Source organism: Dreissena polymorpha, chromosome 4, assembly GCF_020536995.1.
Source record: "Dreissena polymorpha isolate Duluth1 chromosome 4, UMN_Dpol_1.0, whole genome shotgun sequence".
Classification (NCBI taxonomy): domain Eukaryota; kingdom Metazoa; phylum Mollusca; class Bivalvia; order Myida; family Dreissenidae; genus Dreissena; species Dreissena polymorpha.
In genome coordinates this window covers 1428362-1442371 of record NC_068358.1, presented here as the reverse complement: position 1 = coordinate 1442371, position 14010 = coordinate 1428362, and the positions used below count along the sequence as shown (strand labels likewise).

Below are 14010 nucleotides of genomic sequence, written 5' to 3'. Positions count from 1 at the left end.
CATAAAACCTGAACAGACTTGTGCAGAGTTACTCGCAGGCTGTTCTGGTTTTATGCTGGTTGCAAAAGTCATTTTCACTTTGCTTCTGATGGGGAAAGAGTTAATAAATATCTCTCATGGGTATAAATCAATTCTTTCACATTTTCTAATATAATAAGTGTTTTGTTGCAATAACCTACGTGCACTTAATAAGAGTGACAATATTTTGTGAAAAAACTAATTTATCTTAATCCTGTTTATATAATATCCATGCTAGGTGATCATTTTCTGAATATAAAATAATCCCTACCTATCTACTTAAGGTAGCGCACCCCCTAATGATTTCCCGCAATTTATTTTACGATCATTGTAGATCTTCAATGATCGGTTATTTCCGAGAGATGCATTTTATTTTTTTCAAACTTCGAATTTTGATATATGTTTATGTAATTCCTTTAGAATACATTTTTTTCACAATAAATATTGACTTTGATCCAAATATCATCTGAAAAATACGATTTCACGATTTCTTCAAAGATCGAAAAGCCTTTTTACCTGTTTACTTATGGATATCTAATTTAAGCTTGCACTACTGTGAAATTGTCGTGGCTGAGCGGTTAAGGCGATGGACTAGAAATCTTTTGGGATCTTCCCGCGCAAGTTTGAATCCTGCAGACATCATACACTTTTTGTGACGCGTTTTATTATGCCCCCCTTCGAAGAAGAGGGGGTATGTTGCTTTGCTCATGTCGGTCTGTCGGTCGGTCCGTCCGTCCACCAGGTGGTTGTCAGACGATAACTCAAGAAAGCTTGGGCCTAGGATCATGAAACTTCATAGGTACATTGATCATGACTCGCAGATGACCCCTATTGATTTTGAGGTCACTAGGTCAAAGGTCAAGGTCACGGTGACCCAAAATAGTAAAATGGTTTTTGAATGATAACTCAAGAACCCATACACCTAGGATCATGAAACTTCATGGGTAGATTGATCATGACTTGCAGATGACCCCTATTGATTTTGAGGGCACTAGGTCAAAGGTCAAGGTCACGGTGACCCGAAATAGTAAAATGGTTTCCGGATGATAACTCAAGAATGCATACGCCTAGGATCATGAAACTTCATGGGTAGATTGATCATGACTCGCAGATGACCCCTATTGATTTTGAGGTCACTAGGTCAAAGGTCAAGGTCACGGTGACCCAAAATATTAAAATGGTTTTTGGATGATAACTCAAGAACGCATATACCTAGGATCATGAAACTTCACAGGTAGATTTATCATGACTCGCAGATGACCCTTATTGATTTTGAGGTCACAAGGTCAAAGGTCAAGGTCACTGTGACCCGAAATAGTAAAATGATTTTCGGATGATAACTCAAGAACGCTTTGGCCTAGGATCATGACACTTCATAGGTACATTGATCGTGACTCGCAGATGACCCGTATTGATTTTCAGGTCGCTAGGTCAAAGGTCAAGGTCACAGTGACAAAAAACGTATTCACACAATGGCTGCCACTACAACGTACAGCCCATATGGGGGGCATGCATGTTTTACAAACAGCCCTTGTTTCTTTTCTAACGTTATTTGATATAGCATATAAGCGTTGTTTATTGTTAAATATGTTGAAATTTTTATGCACATCCTTCTATTTTTATAATTAAAACAACGATATGGCTAAATTGGGTGATTTATTGTTGAAAATACGAACCATGCATGTTGCATTTTTATTTTTATTCCAAAAAGTAAATGGTAAATCTGTCTATTTCTTGGTATTTTTGCTGTATATATTGTTTCTATAAAAACTAAGTTTAAAATATAACTTAAATGATACTATTTTGAATTTTATGACACTTTGTTTTTAACCGACCCAATTTTTACTTGGCTGAAATTATCACTTACATTTCATTGCGCTCTTCCATAGATAAAAATTTGTAAAAAATAAATGTCTGTAAAAGAATACTTATTTCATCTTGTTTAAACTTTAAACACCTTTAATTGCATCTGTACACACCAACTGCATGACCATATTTGGAAATTTGAATGAATTATGGAACTTTTAAAATACCCCAGGGGTGAAAATAAACTGGACAAAAGCCGAACGTTGGCGGTGGTTTTGAAAAAATCGGTATATTTTTTTTTAAAGCATGGAAAGCCTACCTACAAATTTGCATGTAGTTCAGTGAAATGATGCTGATTAAGAAAATAATTAATTAGATTGTATTTGGATGTGTCCATTAGGGGTGCGCTACCTTAAAACCTTTAAGTTAGTAAAATGTGTTTGGATATTTAGATAACAAATATAATTTTATTAGCTCGGTGTTTTTGGAGAAAACCCAAGGTATTGTCATAGCCAGCTCGTCGTGTCATCCGTTGTCTGCCTCGCGCTAAAACCTTAAAGGGATCTTTTCACGCTTTGGTAAATTGACAAAATTGAAAAAAGTTGTTTCAAATTCGCAAATTTTCGTTTTAGTTATGATAATTGTGAGGAAACAGTAATACTGAACATTTACCATGGTTTAATATAGCCATTATATGCATCTTTTGACGATTTTAAAACCTAAAAATTATAAAGCGTTGCAACGCGAAACGATTGAATAATTTGGAAAGTTCTGTTTTTGTTGTTAAATTTTGTGAAACTACGAAGATTGCTTATATAAGGTATAAAATACGTCCAGCACGTGTACTCGGCGGAATAGCTCAGTAGGCTAGAGCGTTTTTACTTCAGGACTCTGGCAGGACTCCAGGGGTCACTGGTTCGAAACCTGTTCTGGGCAATGTTCTTTTCCTTTTTTTAATTTTATTCTTGATTTTTTACTGGAGCTTTTACGATCCAATGTTTACATTTATCGATATAAAGCATTTAATGAATAAGTTAAAAAATGCCAAAATCTGTGAAAAGGCCCCTTTAACATTGGCTCTAAAATCAAAGTGCTTCCACCTACAACTTTGAAACTTCATATGTAGATGCACCTTGATGAGTTCTACATGCCACACCCATTTTGGGGTCACTAGGTCAAGGTCACTGTGACCTCTTAAAAAAATAATAATCTGACAAGCTTTCATTTATTCAAAACTGCACCCCTAGCCAAGCGTGGCACCCGTTATGCGTTGCTCTTGTGCTAATGTAGTTTAGGGAAAAGATTACTAAACTTTATACAAATAATAAGCTGCTGCATATAACACATTGTTTGAACAACTAAAATTTTACTATTCTGCAAGGAAATTAAACTCAAATTCATACGTTCATATTCTTATCCAGCTGTATTATGGCACTGCATTTAATTTTGCTGGACTTGTCTTTTAAAATATGTAAATAATTCTGGGAGGAAATTACTTGACTGTACTTCAATGCATTTCAAGTTTCTTAAAAAAAGAAGACAACTTTTGAAGGCAGTTATTTGCAGCTGGTTTTTTTTAATGTGATTTGATATGTTTTTTATGTCCCCCACCACTATTAGTGGGGGACATATTGTTTTTGCCCTGTCTGTTGGTTGGTTTGTTGGTTGGTTTGTGTGTTTGTTTGTGCAAACTTCAACATTTGCAATAACTTTTGCAATATTGAAGATTAAAGCAACTTCATATTTGGCATGCATGTGTATCTCATAGAGCTGCACATTTTGAGTGGTGAAAGGTCAAGGTCATCCTTCAAGGTCAAAGGTCAAATATATGGGTCAAAATCGCTAATGTAATGTACACTTTTGCAGTATTGAAGATAGCAGCTTGATATTTGGCATGCATGTGTATCTCATGGAGCTGCACATTGTGCGTGGCGAAAGGTCAAGGTCATCATTCAAGGTCAAAGGTCAAATATATGGGGACATAGTGTTTCACAAACACATCGCTTGTTTGTTTTAAGTGTTTTGTTTTGCATTAAGTTGCTTTGTTGTTTTGTCTTTGAAAATCATTATAGAAAAAAGGCCTGTTAATAATACCTTATTTGTTGCAATTCCAATAAAATATATGACATACAATTCTGTAATTATAACACTGTCATGAAATACCATCTTTCTTAAGAAGATGTGTCCAATTTCACCTGTATGTGTCTAGTAATTACATGGATGCAAACACATACATGTACAATAATAAACTCAATTAATAAATTTTGCCCCAAGAAAATTTATATCTATGTTTACACTGTAAAGTGCATCCACAGACAAAGTGGTGTTTTATATATCTTTTTTTTCATGAAGTTCATAAGGGGGTTAACATCTCAGAGCATTTGAACAGTTTTTATAAAATCCCAGTTTCTTCTTTTTTATAACTACATAATAGTTTGGTTGTTTATGATGCAACTTTTGACAGGGGTCATATTGTTTTGGGCTTTGCTTGCTCCCAAGAGCGGTTTGGTTTGAAGAAAAAAATGATTTAAATAAATACTGGCAATGGCTATCTGAAAGTAGCTATATGATTGGCGTACTTGTACACATTAATATTTGAATGACAGTTATATTTTTTTCATTTAAATGTTTTGTTTGATTCACAATTCCTTGTATGGTTTGTGCATGACTTAGTAGAACTTCAGGCCTAGTTAAAAAATATGCATTATTACGGCAAATTAATGTAGGGAAATTTAATATTAGCAAAATAAGTATTGTTTAGCAGTTTTGTTCTACTATAGTTCACTTTGTAATGATGATTTTAATATATTAATGAGTTGGCATCAGTATATAGTTTTAGTACACGATCATACTCTGCTATGTTAAAGATAGTTGAATTGACCAAACTTTCTGTCAATTAACCTGCATTTAGAAAATTTAGAAGAAGATTTGTATGAAAGAAAATATAATAGTGTTGTTTATGTAGTTTACAAAATGAAAATACTTTCTTTATTATTGATGACAATGGGAACAATGTTTTATGCCCCCGAAGGAGGGCATATAGTGATCGGTCTGTCTGTCTTTCCGTCACTTTTTGCATTTAGGTTTTGCATTTAGGTTTTGAAAAATGCTCATATGTTCTATGTCGCTTCAGATAGAAACTTGATGTTTGGCATGCATGTGTATCTCATGGAGCTGCACATTTTGAGTGATGAAAGGTCAAGGTCATCCTTAAAGGTCAAATATATGGCTTTAAAGCGGCACATAAGGGGGCATTGTGTTTCTGACAAACACATCTCTTGTTTCTGCTAGTGATTATAACAAAATCTTAACCTTTCCTGTATATTGTGTAGACTTAATAACAGTAGACCCTCAGGCATGATAGTTTTGTAAATGAAAATGTCTTGAAATGCAGTATGTCTATAAGTACTGTAAACCCTTAACCACTAAGATACGTATTTTGACACATTTGTTGTCCCGTAGAAAGTTTAATTTAATTAAAAACCTTTCTTACTATATAAAATTCAAGTTTTAAAGGCTTCGTTTCCAACCCTTCGTTATTGATAAGCAGCAAACAGCATAAAACATGAACCTCTCGCAGGCTGTTCTGGTTTTATGCTGGTTGAAAAAGCCATTTTCACTTTGCTTCTTATGGTAGCAAGGGTGATGATATTATATGCGCTACACATTATGATGTCCACTATGGGTACTTTATTACCTCACAATTTCTCTCAGTTTACAAGATTGATTGCATTAAATAATGTCTAATGGATTATACTTTTAAATTGATTATAATAATCAAACTTTGATTTATTAGTTCTTCAATCTATGGTTGTTGTTTATATGCTATTGCTTGGTTCCTACTGGCATGCGATCTACCACTTTAATAATGCCATGACTGACCACACATACATTTTCATTATCTTTCTCAGAAATTTTAGGATAACACATGTTTTGGCATGTTATCATACCCTGCCTTGCGCTTGGTTGCAATCTGTTGATGGTGTTACAATTACATTTGCCATGATCTGACACCATCAGATCTTCAATTCAAATATGATTACAATACGGTTTGTTTGGAGTGTTTTGAGAAAATTTATTGATTTGGTCTTGATCTGAAACCATAATCATGATTCCACAAGTCAGTATGTTCTTATATTAAGTGATACTTAAAACTAATTGTATCAATAATCAATTGGCTCTTTTACGATGTGACACGATTGCGGATAAAATCTTTTTAGCGAATTGTGATGTTATTAACAACAGGTACTCAGCACCGTAATGCTATAAATACATCCCGATTGACCTTCTACTAAATACAGTCTAATACTATTTGATATGATGATCACAATGAACCATGATTGTAGTCAATTAATGGTAGACATTTTTTTAATGCAAAAAAAATCCACCATACACAGAATTTACCAGAAGATCTGTTTATACCTGATTGAATCAGCCTGGTTTGTTCAAGATTAAGGTAGTGCACCTCTAATGATTTCCCGCGATTTCTTCGAAGGTTGAAGAGCCTACTATTAGGTGCCGTAGCCTAGTGGTTAAGGCGATCGACTAGAAATCTTTTGGGATATTCCCGCGCAGGTTCGAATCCTGCCGACGACGTATACTTTTTTGCGACGCGTTTTATTTATTTTCTAACGTAATTTGATTTAATATGGCATATAAGCTATATTTATTGTTAAATATGTTGCAATTTTTATGCACATTTTTCAATTATTAAAATTAAAACAACGTTACGGCGATATTGGGTGATTTACTGTTGAAAATACGAACCATGCATGTTGCATTTTTATTTTTATTTCAAAAAGTAAACGGTAAATCTGTCTAGTTCTTGGTATTTTTGCTGTATATAGTGTTTCTATAAAAACTAAGTTTAAAATATGACTTAAATGATACTATTTTGAATTTTATGACACTTTGTTTTTAACCGACCCAATTTTTACTTGGCTGAAATCACTTACATTTCATGGTGCTCTTCCATAGATAAAAATTTGTAAAAAATAAATGTCTGTAAAAGAATACTTATTTCATCTTGTTTAAACTTCAAACACCTTTACAGCATCTGTACACACCAACTGCATGCCCATATTTGGAAATTTGAATGAATTATGGAACTTTTATATACCCCAGGGGTGAAAATAAACTGGACAAAAGCCGAGCGTGGGGGTGGTTTTGAAAAAATCGGTATATTTTTTTAAAAAGCATGGAAAGCCTACCTACAAATTTGCATGTAGTTCAGTGAAATGATGCTGATTAAGAAAATAATTAATTAGATTATATTTGGATATGTGCCCATTAGAGGTGCACTACCTTAAGACAACCACTTCAATCATGGCTCCATTTATGATCGTAGGAACCTAGCAAAAAGCGATCAGCTTTAATAGCAGCATATGAAGTTACAGATGCATGTATGCGTGTCTTTTTTATTGTAATCACAATACTGAAGTACTGGTATCATTTGCACAAATGCAATATTCATCTGTAATATTTCTCAAATATTTTTTTTTCAGGTGATAGAAGAAATAAGATGAGTCGAGCAAACAGGTTTGTTATTACTACATTTTGTTATTTTATTTTTTTCATCAATTATTTACATAAAATTTCTTTTTAAGTCATCTACAACTTAAGAAATTTTAACTCATGTGAGCTCTTTAGGGCAATTATTGCCCTCTTATTTGCGGATTATTGCAAAATTCCATACTAAATAAACTTTTTTCATGGCCATAAGGATTGAAATTGTTACTATTTTATGTTAAACCAGTGAAGATTTAATGCTACGTCCATATGAATTAATGAGGGGTTGTTGCGGTTATGATAAAGAACTTTCGAATTAAGCTTACTTAATACTCTATTATTTCTAGCATGCGTCTTTCTGGGTCAAGCAGTGCTCATTACTTGAGGTTTGCATATTTTAGTGTGCCAGTTTTTTGGTAGTGATTGGCTACAAAGATCAAAGGTCAAGGTTACACTTATGGTGTGCACTTAGGCACAGGGAATCACTATTTTCTTGCCTCTGGTTTTATTGTACATCTTTCTCATTTCCATAAACATTTTACTGAACATGAATTTATATGTTAACATTTTTATATGTTTTGTTGTTTAAGTTATTTTACCAGTAGGTCATTAATAATTGTATTGCATCTTTTTACTTTTCTTATTAAATTATTATTATAAAGTTTATCTATATTCCTTATATAACAAAGTTGACAAGTGAGGTATACTTTGTAGAAACAACAAATAGTTAAAAAAATTATTGTGAACACAATTTGGTTCTGGTTTGTATAGGAAATATAAAAAAAAAGTATTTTAAAAGTAAATTAATTTTGGATTATTTTTTACACCATGGAAAATCATGTCTAAGTGTATTGCTAAGTCCACATACAGAATATAAGAAGGATATTTGCTAAATTCACCATGGACATTGGTAGATCTGTTTGTCTGGCTGTCTCTTTCCCTTGGTGTCTGTTCACACAAGACTTGTGTGATAAAGTAACAATATTAAAACTGGCATGAATTGCTCTGTGCAATGAAGTTAAGCATTTTGCTTTTTTATTATCCTACATTTTGAAGTTGCTAAATGTGATCCCCTGTTTTCAACTTAGATTTTTTTACAACATGGTTATGGCAATTTGCAACATATTTTTTATTTCAACATGTGGCATAGGTGATTAAAGTGAATATATTTATACCAGTCTGTTAGCTTTTTGGCCCAGGTGAATTGCTTTTGCTACATAATGATGAATTTAGTTCAAACTAAGGGTTACTCCTATTTTTATTTGACAGTGCATCTCTTAATGGTAGAATATCCAGGTAAATCACCCTGTTATCTGAGCTTGTCTGGCAATGACACGGGGACAAGACTTGCTATTGCTGCTGCTTTGTTGTCATACAATGACATTTCATATTAAGCCTTTCAAATGACTAAAAAGTTTAAGCAAAAAATGTATCAACTTACTGAACAATAAGTTTAAAATCAAAATTTGTAATATTTAGTTATCAGTTTGTGAAATAGATACAGTATGAAATTGTGCGTATTTTTGTGTTTGCATTTTTGTTTTTAGTAAGTTTGATTATTAAGTTGATATAATTGTTTTTTTACTAATGCTATTAATTTTACATTATTTCATCTGAATATCATAAAGACTGTAATGATATGTGAATGTTTGACAACCAAGTACTGTAATAGAAGATGCGTTAAAACCCTTGGTCATGCATCCTGTTTTATAGAAGCCCAGCTTGTGTAGATAGAGATTTGATATGGGACTTTGGTTTTACTTTTTCAGATAAATGTATAGTAAATCATGCACTTAATTATTTGATGGGTTTGTGGAAATGTATTCTTGATTTCAAAATAAGGGTTCATGTGATAAATTTTCTGCAAAGTGTTGTTTGCTGCAATTTCTTAGATTTATATTTATATTTAAAGTGATAGGTGGGGTGCAGGGTCTGCTTATTATTGCCACTGTGTTGGTAATTGTCTGAATTCAATATTGATGTCATTTAAACAAATGTAACAGATAATTGGCTGCATCATCCTTTTCTGTCTGCTGCCTGTCCTTCAGTTACTTTGATCGTGCACAATATTTTGGGTCCATAGACCCATATTTGATTAAGATTTATATCAGAATTGCCATTACAGGGTGAACATATTTTCAGGTCATTGTGATACAAATGGTTTTTCAGGGAGTAATGCTGTTTATTACAAATAGGGAACGTGCAAGATCTCTGGAATTTATATAAGCTGCTCTCAATGACTTTTTTGGCAGCTTGCTTACAATAGCGATCAAGCCCAAATTGTCAGGTTTTTCTAGCCTGTTGATCTTATAGTAAGTAATATTTACTAATTTTTTGCTCGGCTGTTTTTGTTATAAACCCGAGGTATTGTCATTGCCAGCTTGTCCGCCGTCTGTGTCATGCTAAAACCTTAACATTGGCTCTAAAATCAAAGTGCTTCAACCTACAACTTTGAAACTTCATACGTAGCTGCACCTTAATGAATTATACAGGCCACACACATTTCTGGGTCACTAGGTCAAAGGTCAAGGCCACTATTACCTCGTATATAATTAAAAAAAAAATCTTCTGACAAGCTTTCATTTATTAAAAACTGCACCCGCAGCCGAGCGTTGGCACCCGCTATGCGGTGCTCTTGTCTTTAACCCATTATTACAATAAAAACATCTTCTCTTAACTCTTTCAGTGCTGGAACCGAATTTTGAAGGCCTTTGCAAACAGTTTGGATCAAGATGAGACACCACAGAACGTGGCGTCTCATCAGGATTCAAACTGTTTGCTATTCTATTAGTATTCTTTGAAAAAAAATGAAGAAAATGCTAATTTTAGAAATTCAGCAGATGACATTTCAGCAGACGACAAATTTCCCAGCATGCAAAGGGTTAAATTTCATCAGTAAAAGGTTATTATTTCTTAATATTTTCAAGACTTGTATTCCTTGTTAAACCACTTAGTTTTGATATATTGTGTTTTGATGTCTGGTTGGTACACCCTTTCACTGCTTTGTTATACATTGTATACCTGAGTGATACATGATAATTGCTTATGCATGGTACTCGGCTTTCATATGAGAGTCAATTTAAAACAACTAGAACAATATTTTAATTGTCAGTATATAGATAAAGTCAAAGAGATTATTTTCGTCTATTTTGTTGTTTTTCTTTTTTCTTTTTATTTGGGTATGGACTTAGAAGAGACTGCATAATGCAGTGTAGAATATCTGCATGCCAGTTGAATCAGTTTCAAAGTTGACACGCTATTCTAAGCTGTCCATTAATTTTGATGTTCATTAAATATCTTCATTCTAGAAAACATTGTTTGAAATTTTCAATTCTCAGTATGCCTATTTGATTATATAGTTTGCCATGTGCCCTATTGACAGTACACAGTTTGTCAAATTTGCAGTTTTCAAATGCCTCATTTACACTAAAAAGTATGCCATCTTTGGAATTGAGTTCCACTGTTGTATAGTAAATTATGTCATGATGTAACTAGTTTTGTCTGCATAGTGAGTTTGTAATATGTTTTGCTTATTGGTAGTTAAAAGTTGTTTAGATCACAGGTGCTGGGCGTGTGGCCAAGTCACTAAACACTACCAATATGCCAGAAAACAACATGTTTCATCACTTTAACAACATTTTTTTTAAATATAATATATATGATATAATATATAAACAAATTGTGATGAAAAATGTTGTTTTATGACATATTGATAGTGTTTTAGTGACTTGGCCATGTGTGCAACACCTCTTTTTTAGATCATAAGTTTGGAAAGCTGTGTTGTAGCCTGTATGTTTTGTTTCTAACAAATTCACTTTCAACATTTCATACCTTAAAATGCATTTCAAATAGTCATGGTGAATTTATTTCTTGATCACGTGTCCATAAGTTACTGTTCACTCATAATTAAGTTCATTTTACATGTAACATTTTTGTTAACATCATTTATCCATAATTAAGTTCATTTGACTTGTAACATTTTTGTTAACATCATTTATTTTCCCACTGACTTTTCAAATGTGTCTGCATGGAGTCTTATATAAAAGAATGCTTTCCATTCAGTCTTGTCATATACTTTACCTAATCCTCATGTTTGTTTTCTATTTTAGCCAAAAGAACCAGACTCCTTCATTACCCAGAATTCCACAGAATGGACGGGCCCCTAGCCCACCGCAGAGCTCGAATAGACCCAAGTCCGGGAACCAGATGAACGGTCGACAGAGAACGGTACAATCGTCAACCCGTCGGCCCAATGAAACACTAACCCATTCCAAATCAACACCAAGCATTGTAAATATTACGTGTTCCAATTTTTTTTGTAATATCAACATAAAGGGGCAAAGTGTATCCAAATAATCTAAGCATAGATGAAAAATATAAATGCTTTCGGTCGTGAGAATGTTTTGATGTCAATTTTGAATGCGCAGATTAAAATTTGATTTTTCAAATTTATTTATTCTGGGACCAATTACTCACATAGGGATTTTCTGTAATTCTGCAATGGTAAAAGCAAGAATTTTTATTAACTTAGCATTTCAGTTTTTTCCCATAGTATGCATCTACATGCAGGTTATATTTTAAAAAGCATTTGTTGTCATAAAAAAGGGCAGTATACATTTTGGAAGTTAAATGTCAATTATTTTACAATGCTTAAATACTGCTTCCTTGTATTGTCTCAATGTGCAAACTGTGCAAGTTTAAGTTCTGTTTGTCTTTTAACTAACCTATTAGTTACTCTTTCCATAGTTTTTTTTATGCCCCCAAATATAGTGATCGAACTGTCCGTCTTTCCGTCACACTTTGCGTTTAGGTTTCGAAAAATGCTCATAACTTCTATGTTGCTTCAGATAGCAACTTGATATTTGGCATGCATGTGTATCTCATGGAGCTGCACATTTTAAGTGGTGAAAAGTCAAGGCCATCCTTCAAGGTCAAAGGTCAAAAAAACAAATCCAAGGGAAGTAAAAAGCTTTAAAAGGAGATAATTATCTGTACCTGCCAAATGATAAAAAAGAATAAAATAAATTAGAGCGGCGCAGTAGAGGGCATTGTGTTATTGACAAACACATCTCTTGTTTCTACATGATTAAATTATAGTTTTTTTAATCTCTTTGTCTTTCATAATCAGGTACGAATGTTTATTTGCTCTCTCTGGTAAACATTTATAAAAAAAAAAAAATTAGGTTCTTATCATTGCCAGCCCCTATAAAAAAAAACTGATCCAAAATTGTCTCATAAGATATGAAAATAAAAAAGTTGACATATTAAAATTTCTTAAATCAGAATGGAGACCATTAGACTCGATTATAAAGATTAGTTGCTCTTCCATGGAATCCTCACTTAAAACGTTTTGTAAGCCCTTAACAAAGTAAAGGTAGTGTTTAATTCCCGTTTCATAATCAAAAGGGTATACTTGAATCAATGAAGACGTCTGTCCGTCTATCTGCCTTTCTGTCTGTCCATAGACACAAGCTTATGCGGAGGCATTCTCTTGTTTTATTGTTTATATAATATTGTATAGTAGTCTTCTTTTTTCTTTCTTTTTTGTTCTTTTTTTTCTTTAACCCATGCCCCTTGTTGTTCAGAACTACCAAAATCAATTTGATATTTTTTGTATCAACTTTCTACTTAAAATTTTGTGTGGCTTTGGGGGTATGTTTATTATCCCTCGCCATAGGCGGAGGGATATTGTTTTGGCGTCCGTCTTTCCGTCCTTCCGTCTTTCCGTCCGTCAGGAGCCATATCTTGGAAGTGCTTTGGCGGATTACATTGAAACTTGGTATGAGTATATATATGTATAAGAGGATGATGCACGCCAAATGGCATTGTACACCATCTGTTAATAACAGAGTTATGGCCCTTTGTATCTTGAAAAAATGCTTTTTTTGTGTGTCCGAAGCCATATCTTGAAAGTGCTCTGGCTGATTTCATTGAAACTGTCTTGAAAAAATGCTTTTTTGAGTGTCAAATATAACACTTTTGTGTCCAGAAGCATATTGGCGGGGGATATCAATTTAACGAATTTGCTTGTTAATCAATTGTTTGGTTGGTTCAGAATTAATGGGAAAGCCTTTAACGTGTACATTATTTGGGATGTACCTGTAAAAAGAATAAATATATAACTGTCCACCTGCACATTTTTTTTTAATTTTTCGGATGAGAATCTAAAATGTTCTTTTGTCCTGCCTTTATTTCTTTTATGTTGCGTGATTTTCAAATTATTGTCAATGTGTTTGATAGGATTATTTATTGTTTTCAGTTTGAGTATATTTGTGTTAGACTATTATATTCTAAACCATATTTTTAAAGTATTCATTAAATAAAGTGAGACATTTCAACACTTAAATGCTTGTAAACATTTAATATTCATTTCTTATCTTCATTTCATTAGCATATGTTTGCTTTTGGCTCCTTAAAGTTTGTAGTCATCTTCTGTTCTTGCAGCATATTTTAACTTTGGGATCATTCAATTTTCTTTGTGTCCTTTCTTCTGCAGATGAATGGGGTGCCCAATGGGGACACCTCAGGACTGGCCCTTCAGGGCCTAACAGTGCAAGGAAACAGCACCCATGATAACAAACCTGTGGAGCCCCCGCCAGAAAGGCTTCCACGGGGAAAGGTATGAAACTGTTATAGTAATCAGTTATGTTCCTATAAATGATGAAGAATTATATACAT

The 14010-nt window shown here is 33.4% G+C and overlaps 1 protein-coding gene across 11 annotated transcripts in view; it reads left to right on the top strand.

The window, feature by feature from the left end:
* Positions 1-14010, top strand: part of LOC127876194 (katanin p60 ATPase-containing subunit A-like 2) — a 63427-nt gene that overhangs the window by 33077 nt on the left and 16340 nt on the right. For 4 of the 11 annotated variants that reach the window (XM_052421234.1, XM_052421230.1, XM_052421232.1 and 1 more), the window contains 4 exons: positions 7329-7362; positions 7680-7718; positions 11442-11622; positions 13829-13951. In XM_052421234.1, coding sequence (XP_052277194.1) covers positions 7329-7362; positions 7680-7718; positions 11442-11622; positions 13829-13951 — 377 coding nt within the window. Of the gene's footprint in view, positions 1-7328; positions 7363-7679; positions 7719-8601; positions 8629-11441; positions 11623-13828; positions 13952-14010 lie in introns of all 11 variants that reach the window. The other 7 variants (XM_052421236.1, XM_052421231.1, XM_052421238.1 and 4 more) reach the window with 5 other exon arrangements.